Source organism: Lygodium microphyllum, chromosome 3, assembly GCF_053477565.2.
Source record: "Lygodium microphyllum isolate KBCC chromosome 3, Lygodium_microphyllum_v1.1.10, whole genome shotgun sequence".
In the NCBI taxonomy this organism is placed as follows: Eukaryota; Viridiplantae; Streptophyta; class Polypodiopsida; order Schizaeales; family Lygodiaceae; genus Lygodium; species Lygodium microphyllum.
Window position 1 is genome coordinate 147425395 of NC_141137.1, and position 20760 is coordinate 147446154.

Here is a 20760-nt window from a genome sequence, read left to right on the forward strand (position 1 = left end):
TGGTTGGCAGAAGAAATCAACAAGAGGTGAATGTTTGATAGGAGATGTAGCTATGGAGAATTGGAAACCATTAGGCATATCTTTTGGGATGATTGCATGGCCAGGAGAATCTGGGATCAAATCTGTAGATTCACGGGGGCAAATGTTGACAGAGGGAATCTCTTAATATATTGTATTTTTGGTCTGAAGGGACCTAGGAGTTTGTTATGTAATTCAATCCATATCTTGACCCTTAGGATGTTCAGGAAAGCCAAGAACATGCTATGTTTCCAAAAGAGCATAATTGAAGTATCATGGGTTCGTATCAAATTTAGGGTCTTAAGTTTTTGAAGAGCAGCAGCATTGGTTAGAGGCTATGGACAAAGAGAGCCTCGTTCGGCTTGAGCAGCTAACCCCATACTGTACGTAGCGGTGGAAAATATTTGACTAATTTATATTCTCTTTTCGCAATGTGGAGTGAATCCTCCTCGTACATGAATATTGGCAGAGGGAAGAGAGAAGAGTTTCTACCTATTGGTAGGTTCACTAGTTCTTTACCTGTAATTGTCACCTTCAGGACTTCAAAATCGCTTTGTTATTCCCCCTTGTGAACAGTTTGCTCATCAATGGAGATGGTTCGAGGAAGACGATGGCCATGATCTCTCTCTCTCTCTCTGAGTTTTGATGCAAACTGACAGGAAGAAAGAGAGGGAGAAAGAATGAATTTGGGCTCCAACAAGAAGAGGCCGCAAGCCACTCGCCACTGCGGCTTCATCGTCTCCGATTTGGGTGACGTGGGGGCAGGGTCCGAAGGATGGATTCACGACCCCTCCCTATCGGTGGTCATGTGCACACACCCGCAGCACAACCTGATCGCTCTCGCCAAAGGAAGGAATGCAGTGATCGTGGGTTGGGAGGGCCAGGACAGTGACGCTCCTCCCCTTGTCCCAATCCACTTGCCCCACACCGAAGACGGACCCCACCAAATCAAGGCCCTGCAATGGCTCGTCTTCCGCAATGCAGTGGCCCTCGCAGTAGGCACGTCACTCGGATCAGTGCTCTTCTACTCCAGCAGAGGAGCTTTGCTCTTGAGACAGGTGCATTAACACTAGAAGTCTTTGAAATTTTTCCGTGTGGGAAAGGTGGACTCTTTCCCTTGCTTTTTCAACATCACAAGCTTCTACTTGGGAGGCACCCCATACCTAGCTAGGTGCGGTTGGGGGAAGGGGGACTGCTCCCTCCCAAAAGCTCATGATTTTGTCGTGATTCACAGTGTGGGAATCATCTTGGGAATTTGTTTAAAATTTCTTGTGTTAGACTGACATGCCAAATACTTGTTAGGATTGAGATACACATTTATTGCAGCCCCTAGTTTGCCTTTTGTCTAGCTCTGGAGTCATGGTTGAAGCATACAAAACACTCTTTCCCTAAGTGTTCTCTCTTGAAAATTTCAAAGATCTGAATCACCTGAAAATCTGCTGACGAAAAAGGACAGAGGACACTTCCTTTATCCAATTGCTTCCAAATGCAATTTTTACAAATAGGAAGTACCCAAGCTTGAATGAATTAGAAAATTGTAGCAAGTCTAAAGGCTTTGGATTGATTTCAAGCTCCTAGCTGCACGGCCTGCTCCCACTCCACTGGTGAACATCCTAAAAAACAGAAGCATTAGAGCTTTGTTTCATCATTGATATCGAAGATCAGTTAAAGTTATTTGGTCTATTAACACCAAACACATAAATGAGTTATCCAAATCTATAGTTACATCCTCTTACTAATGTGTTTTTTAAATGTATCTAAACTTTGTGTGTGGCAAGGGCAAACACTAGATAAACTAACAAAATCATGATAGATTCTGTTTAACAAACGAAACTAGCCTGCCCAAAGCATACAAGTAATATGATCTTCTCCAAATTTATTTCCCAATCATCATTAATCTTCTTGGCATGTTTTCAAGGACATTTCAATTTGGAGTTTTAAATATTATGGGGGCACATGATAGCCCACCCCATAATAAAACATTATAGATATGTCATATGATCAATTGATGTTCTACAGATGAGAGAATATTGTTTCCTTCATTGGTTATTTCATCATAGTTGGAAAATTTCCAACATAAGAAGCTCATTGAAAGAGCTTTTCACACTCTACTTTCCTATTGAGACAAATGATTCCAACAAAGTCTTCCAATCAGAATGTTTTTCATGAATGGAGAGTGATTACCTTTGCCTTTGGCAATTTCAAAACCTCTGCATACAAACGAGGTTGTCTCTCTAAGGTATTGAGGTATTCCAAGAGTATTCAAAAAATCACTCGCACTCAATCCCCTCATCATATGCAATAAACCAAAAGTGATATCCATCTTGATACAAATCAATACACAAACGCTTTACCATCTTTTAGATTCACACCAATGTGCAAGGAGTCCCTAAAAGCAAATGCTCCTATTAGCTTTTCATGATGAAATGATAGAAGTATCCAAACTTGAATGAATTAGAAAATTGTAGCAAGTCCAAAGGCTTTGGATTGATTTCAAGCTCCTAGGTGCATGGCCTGCTCCCACTCCACTGGTGAACAGCAAGCGGAAAGTCCACTTCTATTCCCTTAATATGCTCAGCATATGCAAGGTCACTCATCTTTTTATCATAGAGTCTGATGTATTTGTCGCAGATCCACCAAACTTGTGACCTCATAGTCATGATACGGCACTAACTAGAACATCATCTACATTCAAGTTGTAAAGCCTTACTGTCAAAAGGGTTTAGTTTCATGAATATGGTCAATACACGAATGGTCAGAAAATTTGACAGTTTAACATTCTAGTACATGCATTCAGGTATTTCACACTACAGTAGTTAGAGTTTGAGCAGGTCACAACTATTTGACATTGTAACATGCATTCAGGTATTTCACAGTACAGCTGTTCTACAGCTTCGAGTTCGGGCAAGCCACAACAGACCATCACGTCACAGTGTTGTAGAGGATCTCTGTGTAGTGTATTCGAAAGCCATAGTGCGAATTGACACTCTGGAACTGCAGGTTCCTTATTCCTTATGCCTATCTACACTAATGATTTCACCATTATGCAGTTCCTTGTTGTGGGATTTATGGGATCACATCTCATGATGATATGGGGCATAGCCATTGCTGCACAGGTGTTTGCAGGATGCAAAGGAAAGGTCAAGGAAGGAAAAAAGTGCTGCAGTTGATGATGCAGGTTTCCATTCACCAAAGCTGGCACATCAGGTCTGGAACATTAGCAGGAATATAGGAGGGAATGCCACATGTGTTGATGGGGTAATCACAGGTGTTATGGCTCCCCCCTTACTTGAGCATCAGGTAATCAATCCTAAGATGCCAGAATGTTATCCATTCTATTGGCCTAAGCAGCATTTACTAACTGCATACTATTTGCAGTCAACACAGAGGTACTTCTGTGCCATCACAGTCGGGCCAGACTGCGCACTTGCAGCACACAGGTATTTGCTCTAATATCATATGACTTACAATTGGACACAGGAAAAATAAGGATCTGGAAATGATTAGTGCATCAGAGTCTTTTAACTTTCGGAAAATGCTGTTATGAAAGATGAATCACCTATCACACTAGACCAGGAGAAATGTCTCTACAGAAGTAGTGTTCCTTCTATGACTTGTACAATGGATCGCATGACATTCTGATGTTGGCGCAGTGGAATATTGTATCTCATTGCCCAACACTTTTGAGGTCTGTGCTACTTGCAACAATCTTGTCTTCTCCATCTTCAGAATGCTGTCTGGAGAATGTTTTCTGTTGTTTTGCTCACAGACATGGAGCAAGTTGTGACTGTTGTACTACACTTTTGTGCAAGCAAGTTGAATTTGTTTTGAAGTATAGTTGGATCTGTGAACAACAGCAACCAGTTTCATCATCTATCTCAATTGTAATTGCTGAGTTGTTGCATGTTGTTGGCACACATAGCATATGCTATTGCATTTCAGAGTCCCTAGTTGCACTTGTGACCTTGGACTCCTTGTGATTACCCCATCTTAGGATTAAGTCACCAAATGCAATAGGTGCATGCACTTCTAGGTGTACATTTCACCAAGCACTTAGGAGCACCTCATAAAAGTAGTCACCTTCCTTTAGGAAGCAAGGAACCCTAGGACATCATCACAATGTCATCACACATCAAGCTTGATACCAAGGTCCTAGTCCCTTAAGGCATTTTGTAGCTCATCAAAATGCACTTCTCAAATGGAGCCTTGGTGCGGTTCTTCTGACGTCATCTTGCAAATGGAGCCTTGGTACAGTAGTGAAGCTGAGCTGAAGAAGTAGCAGATTTAGATTCAGCCTTGTGAGGAATTATTTTCTATCAAGTTAGGGAACAGTAAATGCAACACAGTTTCTCTGCCTAGTATGTGTACCCATATCAATATGCATGGCCTATGGGCTGTGAGGACATGCTAGGGTTCGCAGAGAAAAAATGGTGTACAAATACGACTTACACAATGAGTTCAAACAAGATGCAAATGAAGAGGAGAGCCAAAACACAGCAGTTTCTGATGAGCACAGGGATGATGACTAGCAGCAAAACACAGTGAATGCATTAATGAGGAGCAGTTCGGACAGCAATGCCACCAGCATGGATGATGACCAGCAGAGGAGGCAGAAAGGGACAAGATTCAGCAGCTGAATGCGGTCGCAGGTGGGCAGGCTGTAGGCTGCTGAGAAAACACAGCAGTCAAGATGATGGCGACAGTTGCAGATGGGCCTTCAATGGTTGAGGTGACTGCAGGATGCCAAGGACAGCAGGTTGTAAAGAAATGGTATGGCAAACATAGAAAACAGAGAGTGTATGATAACATGTAGAACAAGATCTTTAGAATGCTGAAAGAGAGTAAAGGAATCTGAGAATATGAATGATACAATCAGGGGACCTTGAACCTTCGTGTCTCTAGGATTGGTGTAGAGGTGTCTGAGAGTGGTGTTGGAGTCTGCCATACTTGATCCCTGGCAGACCCTGAAATGCAACATCAGTCCACCATTGGCTCTGATAGTGTTGGATGAAGATGTCAGGCATTGGCAGCAGTAAATGCAGGTTGATGTTAGCACTCCAGACTGTGATAGGAGGCTGGGTGGCAGTAGGGTAGCCTCTTATCTGCAGAAAATGCAGGTTGGAAAGTATGGACAATTGTAGATGGTCTCTAATCAGCAAAAGGCAGCAGTCACCACCAGTGGATGTGCCTACAATCAGATGGACTGCAACAAATCTGATGTCACTGGACTTTAGCAGCTATTGCTAGGTTGTGGCAGGCTCAGGATCAACTTGTTGCAGCTGGGACAGCTTGTGGACAGCAGAAGACTGATGTGGCAGCAGCCACATGTGAAGATCCTCCACCGATGGCGATGTCGTTCAGACAGGGAATAGGTTGAGATGGACCAGCAGCAGCTTCTGTTGGGGTGTGGTTAGTAATGTGAGGGTATAGGGCTGATGGCTGAAGGCCAAGAGCGGTAATGATCAGGGATGAAGGATGTAGAGACAATTGACTCTATTTATAGAGGATTTTGTGCATCTGTTGTATTGCAAAAAAATAAACCCATTTATTTTTGGTGATTTAGTATTAAATGCTTTTTGGGGCTGTTTTAAGGAGAAGTAATTAGTGATTGACGCATTGTTATTATTAGTGTAGACCCTAATATTAGAGGCTCAACACCGCCCTCTTATGCTCTGAAAGAATAGTGCATGAGGCGATGAGTAAGTCATTTCTTTGCCTTGATTATACTTGAAAGGTTCCACCCCAAAGAAACCAAGGCATTGGAGCAAGGTTGCCTCTATGGATTGCCCAAGAGTTACTGATATCTTCTTCCAAATGGCCAAATGTAATGGGTCTTACTTATTTCTTTTTTTTTTCTTTTGATGGCTACAAATGAGCATTAGACTTAGGATTTGTACATCCTGTAGATGTTGCAAGGCAAGGATGGGGGGGAAATTGTAGAAGAAGGAACGATGAAGTAATGCTGCAGGCGTAATCGCATAGTAGAAGATCATAATGATGTGGCACATGCTGCGGTTATGGTGGATCCAAGTTGATCACTCCTTTGACGGGGTAAAAGGAAAACATTCTAACAAAGTGCAATGAGTCTTTATATTTGAATGGACGTGTGCTATCCAAAGTGCCTTGTTTTACATTAGCAAAATGTCTATGCATGGATGATGCAAAGTGTCACGCTCAAACAAAATGCTATGTACAATGGTGATTCCACTTGAGCAATGCCGTTATAGGGAAATTGTTCACTTGCCTAAGCACGTGTTTACAAGCATGATTATCAAGGCACAAATAGATAATGATGTGGTTCTATGACGATATCAATACAATCACCAAGATCCTATCAGCAATAATAGAATGAGACCTTCTTCTCTCACTAGCAAATGATAGAAGTAGAAGCAAGTATCACTTCTCTCCCCATCATGTCAATGTCGAAGGGGGGAGGAGTGAAACTAGCCTTCTCAAATGGGGTGTTATTTAACAGTAATTACAGCACATATGTTAAATGCAAAATCTGAAATAAACACTTAAATCACTTAAATCTTGGACTATTGACACTTGATTGGCCCCAAAATTGGTGCCCCTTGTGGTATTCCTTTAGCTTATATTGCTTCATGTGAAGTACATTAAGATGTAGGTTGATCTCTGTACAAATTTGGACTCCTTGGGCTGTCACAAATTGAAACTAGCCTTCCTGAGAGAGGGTGGTAATGACTTTGATTAATCAACAATTACGGTTAGTACTTACATAAAACTGAAACACACAATTTACCACTTAATCTTGGACAATGGATAGCTGGTTGGCCCCAAAATTGGCACCCCTCGAACTTGTATTGCAATGTGATTGGAATACATTGAGATTCCTTGAATCTCCTTCGCTCTCCAATTGCCTCTTGTTGTTAAGAATGAGCAACAAGCCTTCAAACCAACTTGCCCCTTGGTTTGCTTGGGGATTAGTTTTCAATTGTGCTCTATGGGTGACAAATTTAGCTCCAAATGTCTATTGATTGAATGACCACTTGAATCTCATGAAATTGCTCCCATTGTAGTGATTGAAATTTAAGTCTCTAGGCCTTAATTCTGTACACACCTCCCAAGGTGGCTGTCAAACCCTAATATCAGCCCTAAATTAGGGTTTGCAATAGAGTTTAATCAATATCTCCATCTCCAATGGTTATTCTTGTTGGAAATTGTTGAAGAAGAATTGCATAGGTTGGAGGATGAGAGGGAATGCTAAGGAGGGAGAAAATTCCGATTTTTGTTGCGAGAGTTTGGAGAAAATCAACTGCTACCTTGTTTAGATAGCCATGGAAGTTGTCAGAGACTGCCAAGATCTCCCAAAATTGATGTCACCTAGAGCCAACGGCAGGTTACGTGATCACACAGCCTCTCCCTAGCCGGTGCATTGTTAAACGTCTCTCTCTCTCTCTCTCTCTCTCTCTCTTCCCCCCCCCTCTTAGCCTCCAAAAACGTTGTTTCCACTTGCATGGGATTCAACGTTTGAAATATTGATTGAGCTCACTAGTCCAAACAACGAGCAAACTCGTATGCTTTTTCTTGCTATGGATTTCTTGAGCAAAGGATCAAGGGTTTAACAATCCTAGCATAGCCCTTGATGAGCTTCTAAAAGAACCTAGTGAAATTTAGAAAAGACTTTACTTGTCTAATGGTTTGCAGAATAGGCTAATGAAAAACTACTTGTACCTTTTCGGGATCAAATGTTTGAGATACAAAAGCTTTGTGTGAAAGAGCTTGTGCTTAGGTCAAAACTACTCTCATCTTAAGAGACGTAAGATGATATGCTCATTTTGCCGACGACTTACTATGAATGAGTATGCCATTGAGAAAGATAACTATCCACTTTCAGGTATGGATGAAATAGATTGTTTATTGTTTACTAGAAAGGCATGGGAACATTGTTAACCTCAAAAGGCAGGACCAAGAATTGACAATGTCCATACCGCATTCAAAACGTGGTTTTTAGGACGTCATTAGGAGCTATATTTATTTGATGATAGCTTGATCTAAGATGGATCTTGATGAAGTACTTTGCACCATAATGTCGATCAATAAGATTGTCCATTTGAGGTGATAGGTGCCTATTTTTTATGCTCATCTTATTGAGATCTTTGTAATGTATGCAAATGCGCTCAATTGCCTAGCATCTTGTCCTTGCAAGTTTTGCTAAGTGGCAACCTTCTAATTGCATAGTTCAACAATTTTCAGCCCAATTAAATTAATTTTCAGAATATTAACTAGGTATGCTGACAAAAAGACATTAGTGAATTCATATAATAGCGGATCCAAAATTAGTGTGAGCGCTGGAAATAAAATGGATTAGAATTACATTGTAAAAATCATATGATGAGGTAACTTTTTCAATGAAACACACATATCTTATAACATTAGGATTAGAAATACATTGATTGAATTTCACTGTCAATATTATATTTACATTAGATTTAAAGATCTTGAGGGGTGGATTGCCCTCGATCACAAGGAAACGACCATAAAACTTCAAAGGGACTACATGAGAGGATGATCTATTAAATAACCATGCCATGCTGAGAATGGCACATATTTATTAGATATAGTGCACTGAAAGCAAAGGCTACTGACTTTATCAACCTTCTATTGGCAAGATTATTGTCAGTCGAGATGTTAGCTTTGTTGAAAATGCTTGTCATCCTTTGCTAGACTATCAAAAACAGCCTATTATTCAGCTTCAAATATCTTTGAGAATCTATTATAGCTCTTCAATAATTGTTTCGTGTGGCTGATCTTTCTACTCAGCCTTCATTTCCACCACATACAAGCTCACATACCATGCTTACAATGGCACATATTTATTGGATATAGTGCTGAAAGCAAAGGCTATTGACTTTATCAACCTTCTATCGGCAAGATTATTGTCAATTGAGATGTTAGCTTTGTTGAAAATGCTTGTTGTCCTTTGCTAGAATATCAAAAACAGCCTATTATTCATGCTTCAAATATCTTTAACAATCTATTCTTGCTCTTCAATACTTGTTCCATGGCTGATCCTTCTACCCAGCCTTCATTTCCACCACATATAGGTTCACTACAGTGGCTGAATCAGCTTGATTTACAACCACAATAGCAGCCCAATATCTTGTCCCATGAGGAGCCTACTATTGATGATCATTTGGGGCATACTAGTGCTGAAATTCAGCAGCCTAAGAGGGTCCCTTTTTGGCTACTAGACACTCTTTGGGACAGCAAGCAACCTCTTCCTTCAGTTGCTTGCACATAAGCCTCTGCTCAAAAGGAACGAGGTAATCTTCTTGCATGTGCATGGGTAGCTGCAGTATGAAATGAAGAATTGTTATGCTATAAAGATGCTTTTTTAGATGATCATTGGATAGATGCAATGAAGGTAGAACTTGACTTTGTCCATCAAAATGACACTTGGATCCTATGTGACTTGCCTCTCGGCAAATGGGAAATAGGTACTAAATGGGTTTTTAAAATTAAAAGAAAATCATATGTTTCTATTGGTAGGTACAAAGCCCACCTAGTTGCTAAGGGCTATTCCCATAGTAGCAAGGAATCGACTTTGTGGAGACCTTTGCCCCTACCTCTTGCATCACTACCATCAAGAGTATTATTGCCCTTGCTACCTACTGTCATTGGGAGGTGCATCATCTAGACATTAAGATGGCGTTTCTCTATGGGTATCTCATTGAAAAGAGACACATTTCACACCCTCCAAGATTTGAAATCAAAAGCTCCGAGCACAAAGTTTATCATCTTAAAAAGGCCTTGTATGGTTTATAGCAAGCTCCACGGGCTTGGTATCCCCACATATATTCTCATCTATTGCATCATTGGTTTGCCCATTTCATAGAGGGCACTTTGTAGATCATCTCATAGGCTATGCATTGATTCTCTTTAATTCATGATATGGGCTTCCTAGGCATTTAAATTGTCATTAAGCATAGTTGTTGCCTCCAATGTCCTAGACCCTAAGTGATACTAGAGTTGGGGTTTCATGCAATGGTTTAGCATTTAGGGTCAGGTTTTATTAGCACATAAGTGTGTCATTATTCATTGTGATGGCTTGGAGTGTTGTACTTTCTTTCAATCGTTGATACATTGTCTCTTATTTTGTGATTGAGTATTATTGTGCATTGATACACCTCTCACGCTAGTAGTGTCCCATCCATCCTATTTGAGATAAAGGTGAACTTGTTAGGCACGGGCCATCATATTCCCATGAGCGAACAATGGTTTTGTGTATGTCATCTTGTCTTGTGCTAGATAGTAGTTGGACATTTGATACTAATGAATTACCCCCTTAGGATTTGACTTAGGCACAAGACACAACATGAGCCGTGTGAGATATGCTAGGGTTTGCACTGAGGAAACACAGCATGTACGATCAAGACTGAAACACAAAGACTCAAATAGAGACAAGTAAAACTCAAATCCTAAACGCAAAATGCAAAAAGCAAAATGCAAAATGCAAAAACTCAAAATTCAAACTCAAAGAGAAGAAACTCTAAAGTGAATGAATGCTGTAAATGAATGTAAGAGAGTACAGAATGCCCAAGGGTAGAGCAATGCAGTTTTAGAGAGTGACGCCCACTGGAGACGGATCCCAAGTGCAGTAACCACCAATTGGAGATAAGAGAGTGCTAAGTAATGAAGGGTAGTAGGTTGGTTACCAAAACATAGCAGTCGGAGGTTGAAATCTAGTAAACGCTGCAGTGTACCACGAGAGGAATGCTGAAAACTAATCACCCGAGGTAGAGAATTGTCAAGTGACAACAGAAGAGGTGTTTGCTGATGTAGATGGCCTGTTGGACAGCAAAAACGCAGGTACTGCAGTAGTCACCCAATGGGAGAGATGGCAGTAGCTTGTTGCGTGGCTCTAGATGCTGAAAACGCAGGCTGAGTAGGTGCTATGATGATGTAGTAGATGGAGACCTAGCGATGGGTTGTAGTCCGGGATGGTTGGACAGTAGATGGTAGGTGGTTGATGGCTGAAATTTGCACGCTAGCATGAGAAACCTGCACAAAAGGATGCGGTTGAATGGCGGGCAGCTTAGAAGTGGAGTGTAATCTGTCACAACTCTATAGAAACAGAATTTGTATCCTTTTTCATTAATTTGTCTATATAATGATTTATTAAATTTATTTCCTTTGCACTAATTAGATATAAAGAAAAGTGCATTGGAGCTGGCCACTGATGAGTGGTCACAGGTTATGGTGGATCCACGCGGTGGGTTAGAGAAAAGATAGTTCACACTTCCACCTATATGGCCCGATTGGGCGCCTGTGACCAGAACTCACGCATATCAGGGTTAGACTCGCACACAGAAAAGATTGATGCCTTGAAGTGTGAGCTAGATCCACCAGAACAGACAGTTACAATCAACAAGATGGCATGATCATGAAATGCTTGTATAATGTGCATGTGTGGGCTGAAAGCTTGAAATGCACATTTCTTTGCATAGGAAAGTCACATGAAGATTCTGATACCGTTTTTGCAATGTACACGGAAAAAGCTTTCATATGACACCCATATTGGGGGGATCCCCAAATTTTAGGAGGTCCCTAAATTTTAGGAGCCTCGAATTAGCCTAAAAATGCTAGTCCTAAAAAGTAGGGATGCCATTCTAAAAATAGTAAGTTTTGTACTCTGACTGTGCTTACTAAATTTGATTGTTTCTATTCTTGACAGTATTCAGCCCAAAAAGGAAGGCCATAGAGAAAAGACAAGTGTCAAGACACTTGTCACACAAGTTTCCAAGTGTCCCACCACTTGTCACATCTCGTGACATGTGGCTGGACACTTGTCTTGTGCTACTCCACTTTCTCCTTTTGTACTAGCTCTTCCCTCTCCTATAAATAAGAGCTCGTTTTTCTTCATTCAGCATCATTTTTCTTTGTTGTAAACTCATGTACAACACCCCCAGATAGCCAGAAACTAGCCCCATCCATCCCCATCATCATTCCCCACTTCTCCATTATCAAATTCCTCCATATTCCCTCTTCTATCACTGCTGTTTTACAGGACAGCAAGCCTGTAAATTCATTACAGCACCTCCTTCTCAAGCTCTTTCTTTCATTTTAGCAACAAGAAGCAAGCCCTATCCATGTACTACTATTCAACGATGGAGAAAGGCTGATTTCCCCTCTTTCTTCTCTCATATTGTAAAGAAATTAGTTCTTATCATTGCATAATAGATAATGCATGTGTGTTTGTACATCTTTGTATGATCTTGTGAGAGTGAGAATTACTTCTCCTCACTCTTAGGTTGATTGTAACTGAGCTCTTCCCTAAGGGACTTGGGTTGAGCAGAAATACATTCCTTCGGGGAGGGGGTTGCCCATCTTCAACCCCTCAATCTTGTCTCCATTACTTTTATATTTTCATGGCTGTAATTTTGTGAGTAATTTTCATTTTCAGCTTTAAGTGTTCATTCTCTTTTATATTAAATCTCGAAAACAAGCGAATATCATAATTGTTAAGCATACTACGTTGTTCGGGGCGTTTACATAATCTAAGATCTTGGAATAAAGATGTGAGGAGATTAGAATGTGGAGAAGGTAGTGGTGGGATGGGAGGGAAACAAAGGAGAAATAGAAAAGGATTTTTGCTCATACGACTCAAAAGGGTTATAGGAACTTGACACAAGGCCTGGCTGTGATGAAGAAGATAAATTGCCCGGCGTGCTGAATGTCGTGGTCCCTCTAAGATTAGGGAGATGACTAGTCTCACCAATCGGTCCAAATGGAATAGTAGCACTCGTTGGAGGTGTGTAAACCGAATTGTACGTGATACACATTTACTCTTCAAACTCTTCATTTATAAGATGACCAAAACGAGAAGAAGAAGATGGTAAAAGTGAAGGCGTGTCTGTATCCTCCTCAAGAACATAATGCCTTCTCAAAGCCTCCAATGATGGAGAACCTTGATAGGGTGTCATAGGATCTCTAGAAAAAGGCGCGTGAGACATTATGAGTTAGAATCGAGTCGTGTGTGAGTCTCCCACAAAACTAACCTCCACAATCAGTGCTGGATGCTCTTTAGAAGAGCATCAGCTTTGATACCATGTGAAGATATGCTAGGGTTTGCATTGAGGAAACACAACATGCACGACCAAGGCTAAAACACAAAGACTTAGATAGCGACAAGTAAAACTCAAGCCCTAAATGCAAAAGGTAAATTTAAAACTCAAACATAGAGACAAAAACAGAGAGAACTCTAAATTGAATGAATGCTGTAAATGAATGTAAGATTGTAGAGAATGCCCGAGGGTAGAGCAATGCAGTGTGGGAGAGCGATGTCTCACTGGAGACGGATCCCAAGTGCAATAACCACCATTTAGAGATGAGAGAGTGCTAAATAATGAAGGGTAGCTGGCTGGTCACCAAAACATAGTAGTCGGAGACTGAAATCTGGTAAACGCAATAGCGTACCACCAAAGGAAGGTTGAAAATTGATCACCCAAGGTAGAGAATTGTTAGCTAACAATAGAAGAGGTGTTTGTTGATGTAGATGGCCTGTTGGATAGCAAAAATGCAAGTATTGCAGCAGTCTCATAGTGGGAGAGATGGCAGTGGCCTGTCACGTGGCTCTAGCTGATGAAAATGTAAGTTGATTAGGTGCTATGATGATGCTGTTAGCTTGCCCTTTAGTCACGTTAGTCTGTCATCTCTTGGTTGTAAGCTCTTGTCAGAGTTTCATAGGAGACATTGACTGTCTAACAGTTAAATGTGTATTTCTATGCATTTCCTCCATTATAGGCACATTTCTTATGCATTTTCTTTGTTTGTCAGTTGGATTCCACCCCCTGACAGTGCCTACCTGCTCCATGACTACTTGGGATGTTTTGTCATTATTTTTCCATTTTTTATGTGCAGTCAAACTGCAATAAATACAGTCATATCACCTATTTTAGCAAGTTGGCCAGATTTAGAGGCCTTTTTAGCAGTTGACCAGTGTTAGAGGTATTTGGCTATTTGTAGCCATATACACTTGACTGATCACTTTTTCTTTTGCAGATTCAGCACACTCTCTGACATTGGTGCTGCCATCATCTCAGCTTGATTTGGTGCCCTCACACCAATGCCATGGGCTGCATGCGGGGGACTGATCAGTCCACATCATTGTAATATTTCTTCAGTCAGTGCAATATTTCTTCCTTCATTTTTTGCTTTCTCTCTTTGTGTTCGTGTTCCTTCCAGTCAGTGCAATATTTCTTCGTTCATTTTTTGCTTTCTCTCTTTGTATTCATCTTCCTTCTTCCATTGCGCACTCTCACATGGCATCATCGCCTAAGTGAGGTACAAAGTGCAGATTTCTTTGCCGAGGAGCATACCTAGTCATCAAACACAGCCATTTCTAGAGGTTTTTGGTGGAGGCGACCTTCCCTAGTGCTGAATTGTCAGCTAGTTGGTGCAGGTGGCAGCTTTTATCACCCAAGCGGCAGCATTTATTGCTGCCATGTTAGCATTTGCAGCCGATTTTCCTCTTTTGGAAGCGGCGGCACCTCTTTGGCTTGCAGGCGATATTCTTTTCTTGTGCAGATAGCCCATCTACATCTCCTAAAGCTGATTACCTTCTAATATTTCCACTATTTCCATCAAAACACAACATTTTTGGGTGATTGTAGATGTGATTATAGGGAGTTTTGACGGGTGGAGTCTCCTAGAATCTGTCCCTCTTCTACTCATCTTTCACAACTGGCCCCATTTGAAATGAAGGCTCCATCGGATGTGAAGATGCCTTCTTTGATTCTCTCTATTCAAGTTTTTGTTCTTCCCTCTTTACCCAAAGAAGATAAACTCAATGGTGCCAACTACTCATTGTGGTCTTGCAAGATGGAGTTCATTCTCGACACTTTTAATCTTTGGGAGCTTGTTTTCGAGTCTATTCCTCGCCCTCAAGAGGATCCAACTAATCCTAGTTCATGTTTGTAGGTTGAAGATTGCGGTAGAGGTGTGGCGCAAGCTTTCATCTTTGTGTCAGCACAAGACCTTGGAACACAAGATTTTCCTTGAGAAGAAGTTGCGGATGCTTAGTCTTAATGACTCTTCTTCTATGAAGAAGCACATCACGAAGATGGAGGACATGAGAGGTGAGCTTACCTCTCTTGGACGGAAGATATCCTTTGAGGATGTGGCTATGATCTTGTTAATGCAACTACCATCTCCTAGGCTTGATGTTTTCTAATCCAGTCTCATCACGTCAAGTATCCACGACCAGCTCCGAATCCACGATCCGCTCTCGAACATAGTGATACTGAACCTCAATGTGCTTCGTACGAGCATGAAACACCGGGTTCTTGGCGAGAGCAAGAGCACTCTGGTTATCCACGCGCAGCTCCGTAGGTCCGGTCTGGGAAAAGCCAATCTCCGCAAGTAAGCGACGGAGCCAAACTGCCTCCATAGCGGTCGAACATAGGGCCCGATACTCAGCCTCTGTAGAAGAAAGTGCCATAGTAGGCTGCTTCTTGCTGCTCCAAGAGACAGCACCAGCACCAGGAAACAGCCCGGACAGAGGTCGCCAGCAGGAAAGGAGCAGCCTGGGTTGGAAGCGACCGGCAGAGCAGCAAAACGCAGCCTGTAGGGAGGTCGCCCTGCAGCAGAAGAGGTTGCCTGGCAGCAAACGCAGGGTTGCTGCGTCACTGGATGACGTGGCAGCCCCTGTGTACAGCAAACGCAGGCTGTACAGCCTCCTGATGCAGTCGCCTGGCTGGGATGGACCTGTTGGCAGCTGCCTGAAGCAATCGCCTGGCTGTTGTGGATCTGTTGGCAGCAGCAGTAAGGTATTTCTCTCCTGAAGGTCGTCCTCCGTGCTCTCAATCAGGCGATGATACCATGTGAGAGTGCGCAGCGAAAGAAGAACACGAACACAGAGGAGAGAAGAGAGGAAGCAGAGAATGAAGGAAGAAAGTCTGCATTGACTGAGATGAATGCTGAATACACTGGAATGGACAGAACAGTCCCTGCACGCAGCCCGGAGCGTCAGTGAGGGAACCAGGACAGACTGGAAGCAGAGGCAGCACCAATGCCGGAGACGGAGACGGAGCGAGCAGTGCTGTACCTGCAGAGAGTGAATGCTGGACTGACTGGGGGGGCTGCTATAAATAGCCCCCAGCCAGCAAACTGGCCGACTAGCCAAACTGGCCGACCTGGCCAGATCTGGCCGACCAGCCAGATCTGGTCCGACTATGGCCAGATCTGGCCGACTGCCCAAAATAATGGGCAGTCAGCCCAGAAACAGCCCAGATTGGGCTGTAAAATGCCCAAGGCTGCATGCTGGCTAAAGCAGCCATAAAAACATACTGACAGAGCTCCTCTGTCTCCTGTCAGACTCTGACAGGAGCTCATAACCAGGAGATGACAGACTGAGATTGAATAAGAGCAGGCTAACAAACACTAAGAGAGAAGAGAAACTTAGAAACACAAGAACACAGTGGTGATGCATTGAATCATGCTATGAGAAGAAAAGTTGATACAGTGGAGGTGAAGCTCAGAAGTTAACTACACAGTCCTGTCTGAATCAGACGACAGCATTTGTGGGAAATCTGCATAGTGAAGGGAGCGAAACGCAGTCCTTCGGGTTGTGGGCTATTGAAGTAATCACTGGAAGGTGAAGGATGGCTCTCAAGGGAGCGGACCGCAATTCTCTGATGGAGATGTGGAAGATGATCACCAGTTGGCAAGGGAGCGAACCACAGTCCTATAATGCCGAGGAGTGACTTGGGCAGCAAAACACAAATCCCAGAGTGTCGAAGTAGTCAAACATAGAGAGAGCAGCCCAAATGTTGATGCCAAGTGGATAATGATGACGCTAGATGATAGAGGATGAGCCAAGCTGCAAAATCGTAGGTCCCTGCAGCCTCAGCGACAAACGAGTGATGCCAAGTGATGGAGGAGGAGCCAAGCTACAAAAACGTAGGTCTTAGCAGCCTTTATGACAGACGAATGACACTAGGTGATGGAGAAGCCAGGCTACAAAAACGCAGGTCCTAGTAGCCCCTGTGATAGAGGAGTGATGAAATCATTGACACTCGATGATAGAGATTGTCGCTAGAGACTAGGATACTGACACCAAACTGGAGATGATGATGCCATGCAAGGAGAAGGCCTTCAACTTGAAAAACAGTGGTGAAGGTGGAGCTTAAAGGAGAAGGGTGCTGATGCCAAGCAGATGGTGATGACGCCAGGTGGAAGATGCTCCGAACGCAAGGCCTGATGATGGAACAAGGTGCCTGAAGCAGAAGTGGAAGGGTGAAGGCGGGACGAGCCATGAACCACAATGTCCTCGTGAAGGGATGCGAGGGTAGTGGAAGGGGCTGGTGAGAGAAGGGATGGGTGTTTGATGATGAAGAGGGGCGAAGATTGATTGAAGAGTGGTGGGGTGGTAGAAGTGTTATGAATGAATGAAGTGATTGCCTATTTATAGACATAAGGTGTCTAGGGTGGTGCACCATTGTGTGGGCGCCCATTGAAAAAGTGGCCAAAATGTGGACACCGGCCATTTTTGGGATTGTCAATGCGAAACCCTAAATAAAGTATGTAAACTAAAGAAGTTTCTCAACATCCTAGTGGCGGGAAAGGAGGAGAAAGCCAAGGACAAGAAGCAAGAGGACAAGAAGGAAGAGAAGAAGGAGAAGAAGCCTAAGTGCATACACTATGGGAAGGGTACTTATCTTGAGGAGAAGTGTTGATAGAAGTATCCCCATTTGAAGCCAAAGGAGAAGGACTCGGAGGATTCAAAGGTTGCACCCGACACGACAGAGTTTGTCTTTGTGCATGTCTTTGCCAAGCTGGATACAACTCTTGCTTCTTCCACTCAGGAGAAGCCGTGACTCATGGATAGTTGAGCTTCTTCTCACATGACCTTTGGACGGGATTGGCTTCAAGACTTGAGTTCCAGAGGGGGCATCATCACCATTGGTGACAACTCTACGGTTCCAGTTCATGGAGTGGGGACCATTCCCATATAACCAAATAGGCAGCCTTCCTATACTTGAGTTGGCCTTTAACCTTTTGTTTGTCTATGGTCTTACCCAGCTAGGTACACGTGTGGTATTCACCAGAGATGCAGTTACAATGGAGGATGAGTCTACAAGTGGAACTCTTTGGACATGCACGTAGGAGGGTGGGCTTTATACACTCACAGCCCTAGCCGCGAGGTCTTCCCATGAGCTTGGGCTACTTTGGCATGCTCAGTATGGTCATTTGAACATGGTTGCGATCTGACGGCTTCCCGGAGGAAGATGGTGAAGGGACTTCTAGATTTCCCTCCTGTTCACAACCTTTGTCCTAGTTACTTGAGGGGCAAGCAACATCGGCAACCACATCCACAAGTTGCCTTGGAGGGCTTCTACATCGCTTGAGTTGGTTCATATTGATCTTTGTAGACCTATGGACATGGCATCCCTTGGGAAGGCCAAGTACTTGATGTTGATTGTTGACGACTTCAGTGTTATGTGTGGCTATACTCCTTGGAGTATAAGAGCGAGGTGTACTTGGTTTCTGTGAGTGGAAGGTGTTTGTTGAGAAGCAGATGACCTTCAAAGTTCGTGGTGCTCGAGCTGATCATGGTGGAGAGTTTATTTCTTACGTCTTTTATGAGTTTTGTAGGGATCACGTCATTTGGGTGGAGTATACCCATTTGAGAATGGTGTGGTGGAGCGTATGAATTGGACCATGCTAGAGATGGCCCGATCAATGCCAGGCATCGAGGATTACCTCATTCCCTTTGGGGTGAGGTGGTGGCGATTGCCATTCACATCCGCAACTGTTCTCCTATCTCAGCTTTGCAGGACATGACTCCATATGAGGCTTTCTTTGGACAAAAGCCTTCCGTGTCTCACTTTCACATCTTTGGGTGCGATGCCTTTGTCCATGTGGACAAGAAAAAGAGGAAGAACAAGCTTGACTCTAAGTTGAGAAAGCTCCTCTTCGTGGGGTACATCATTACCACGAAGGGATATTAGCTCTATGATCCTACGACATGGAAGATTGAGGTGAGTAGGAATGTGACCTTTGACAAGGTTGCGGCCTTCGAGGATCTGATTGATGGTTCTAGTAGAAGTGATTCTTCGTCATCAGCTGCCCCTCCCTTGCCCTCTATACCTCTTCTTCCCCCCAGGTTACCTCTCCGTATCCCTCCTCTGTCATTGGCTCCCCCTTTACCCCCACCTCCTCGTTCTTCTACTTCAGCTTCCTTTCCATCGTTTATAGGTCCCTCTACTCCTTCAGAGAGTATCTCGACCCCTTCTTCATTCCCCTAGCCTTCTGGGGATGCAAAACCATCAGGTGGGGAGCTTCCTTTAGACGAGGCGGATGTACCTTCACTTAGTGAGGGAGAGTTCCTTTTCCAGATAGGTGCTTTGCAGGTATCAGAGGCTTCATAGTCTCTCTCACAACATGAGAAGCCTATCACCATTCCTCAGTGGTATTGGCGGCTCGTGGAGGATGCAACTATTATCCATTTTCCTACTACTAATATAGGCCCATGTAGATCAGCTTGTTTACAGGCCCAACAAGATAGTTCACACAAAGTGAACTATGCTTTTATGACCTAAATTCTCCATGACAGTGAGCTTATTTTAGTTGACAAGGTTCTTGCACAGGATGTTTGGAGATGGGCTATGTAGGATGAGCTTGATTCTATTGAGCGAAATCAGACTCGGGAGTTGGTTCTGCGTCCTTGACGGCGGAAGGTGATTGGTGTGAAGTGGGTCTATAAGATTAAGTATCTTGTAGATGGTTCCTTGGACAAGCATAAGGCTAGGCTTGGCAGCTCATCACCATTGGCTTGTCTATCAGATGGACGTCAATTCTGTGTTCTTGAATGGCATCCTTGACGATGACATTTATGTCTCTTAGCTTCCAGGTTTTCTTGTGCAGGGAAAGGACTATGTTTATTGATTGCAAAAGGCTCTCTATGGCTTGAAGCAAGCTTTGAGAGCTTGGTACCAAAGGATTGATCACTTCTTTCATGACAGTGGCTTCTAGAGATTAGCTCATGACCCTAACCTTTACTATAAGGTTAAGGGTGCCAGGTGTGTTTTGATCATCTTATATGTGGATGATCTTATCATCACAGGAAGCGCTTCTACGGAGGTTGCTTGGACTTGCGACATTTTGAGATAGGAGTTTGAGATGATGGATCTTGGGATCCTACACTTCTTCCTTATTCTGGAGATTTATTAGTTGGCACAAGGCATCTTTATCTCACAGTATAGGTATATCTCCGAGTTACTTTCGAAGTTTGATATGATCGCGTATCGGGCTATTTCTTGTCCCATGGATCTCGAGTCCAAGCTTGTGGCAATAGGAGACCCCCTTTCAAATGCTACTCGCGAAAGATGTCTTGTTGGCTCCCTTATGTGGCTCATCCACACTCAGCCAGATATTTCTTTTGTGGTGGCTTTGTTGTCATGAGAACATGTATTTTTGAAACCTTACTTAACATGTGGATTAATTTTTAATCACATGGTTAAGTAAATGTTGCACATGTGAGTTGTAATTGGGGTTAGAGTAAATTTACGAGCCTGGGACCCAAGGAAATCACGAGATGTCAAAGGCAAAAGTTGCTATAAGTTATGTTGCACAGGTACTTGGTGGTATCTAGTGCCACTTGTTGGCCTAGGTCATTCATTTGGCCATAAGTGTCAGTTTTGGTGACACTAGAGAAGTGACGTTTAATGGTATCTAACGCCAATCTCATAGTCAAAGATGGCATAGATACTCGAGAAT

At 43.0% G+C, this 20760-nt stretch overlaps 1 protein-coding gene across 3 annotated transcripts in view; it reads left to right on the top strand.

The window, feature by feature from the left end:
* The first annotated feature begins 385 nt into the window (after nucleotides 1-385).
* Nucleotides 386-20760, top strand: part of LOC148039008 (Rab3 GTPase-activating protein non-catalytic subunit) — a 37815-nt gene continuing 17440 nt past the window's right edge. The window contains exons 1-5 of one of the 3 annotated variants that reach the window (XM_087674876.1): nucleotides 386-401; nucleotides 595-1076; nucleotides 2884-3018; nucleotides 3121-3318; nucleotides 3397-3458. In XM_087674876.1, coding sequence (XP_087531002.1) covers nucleotides 699-1076; nucleotides 2884-3018; nucleotides 3121-3318; nucleotides 3397-3458 — 773 coding nt within the window. In that variant the 5' untranslated portion in view covers nucleotides 386-401; nucleotides 595-698. Of the gene's footprint in view, nucleotides 402-460; nucleotides 1077-2883; nucleotides 3019-3120; nucleotides 3319-3396; nucleotides 3459-20760 lie in introns of those variants that run through there. The other 2 variants (XM_087674875.1, XM_087674874.1) reach the window with 2 other exon arrangements.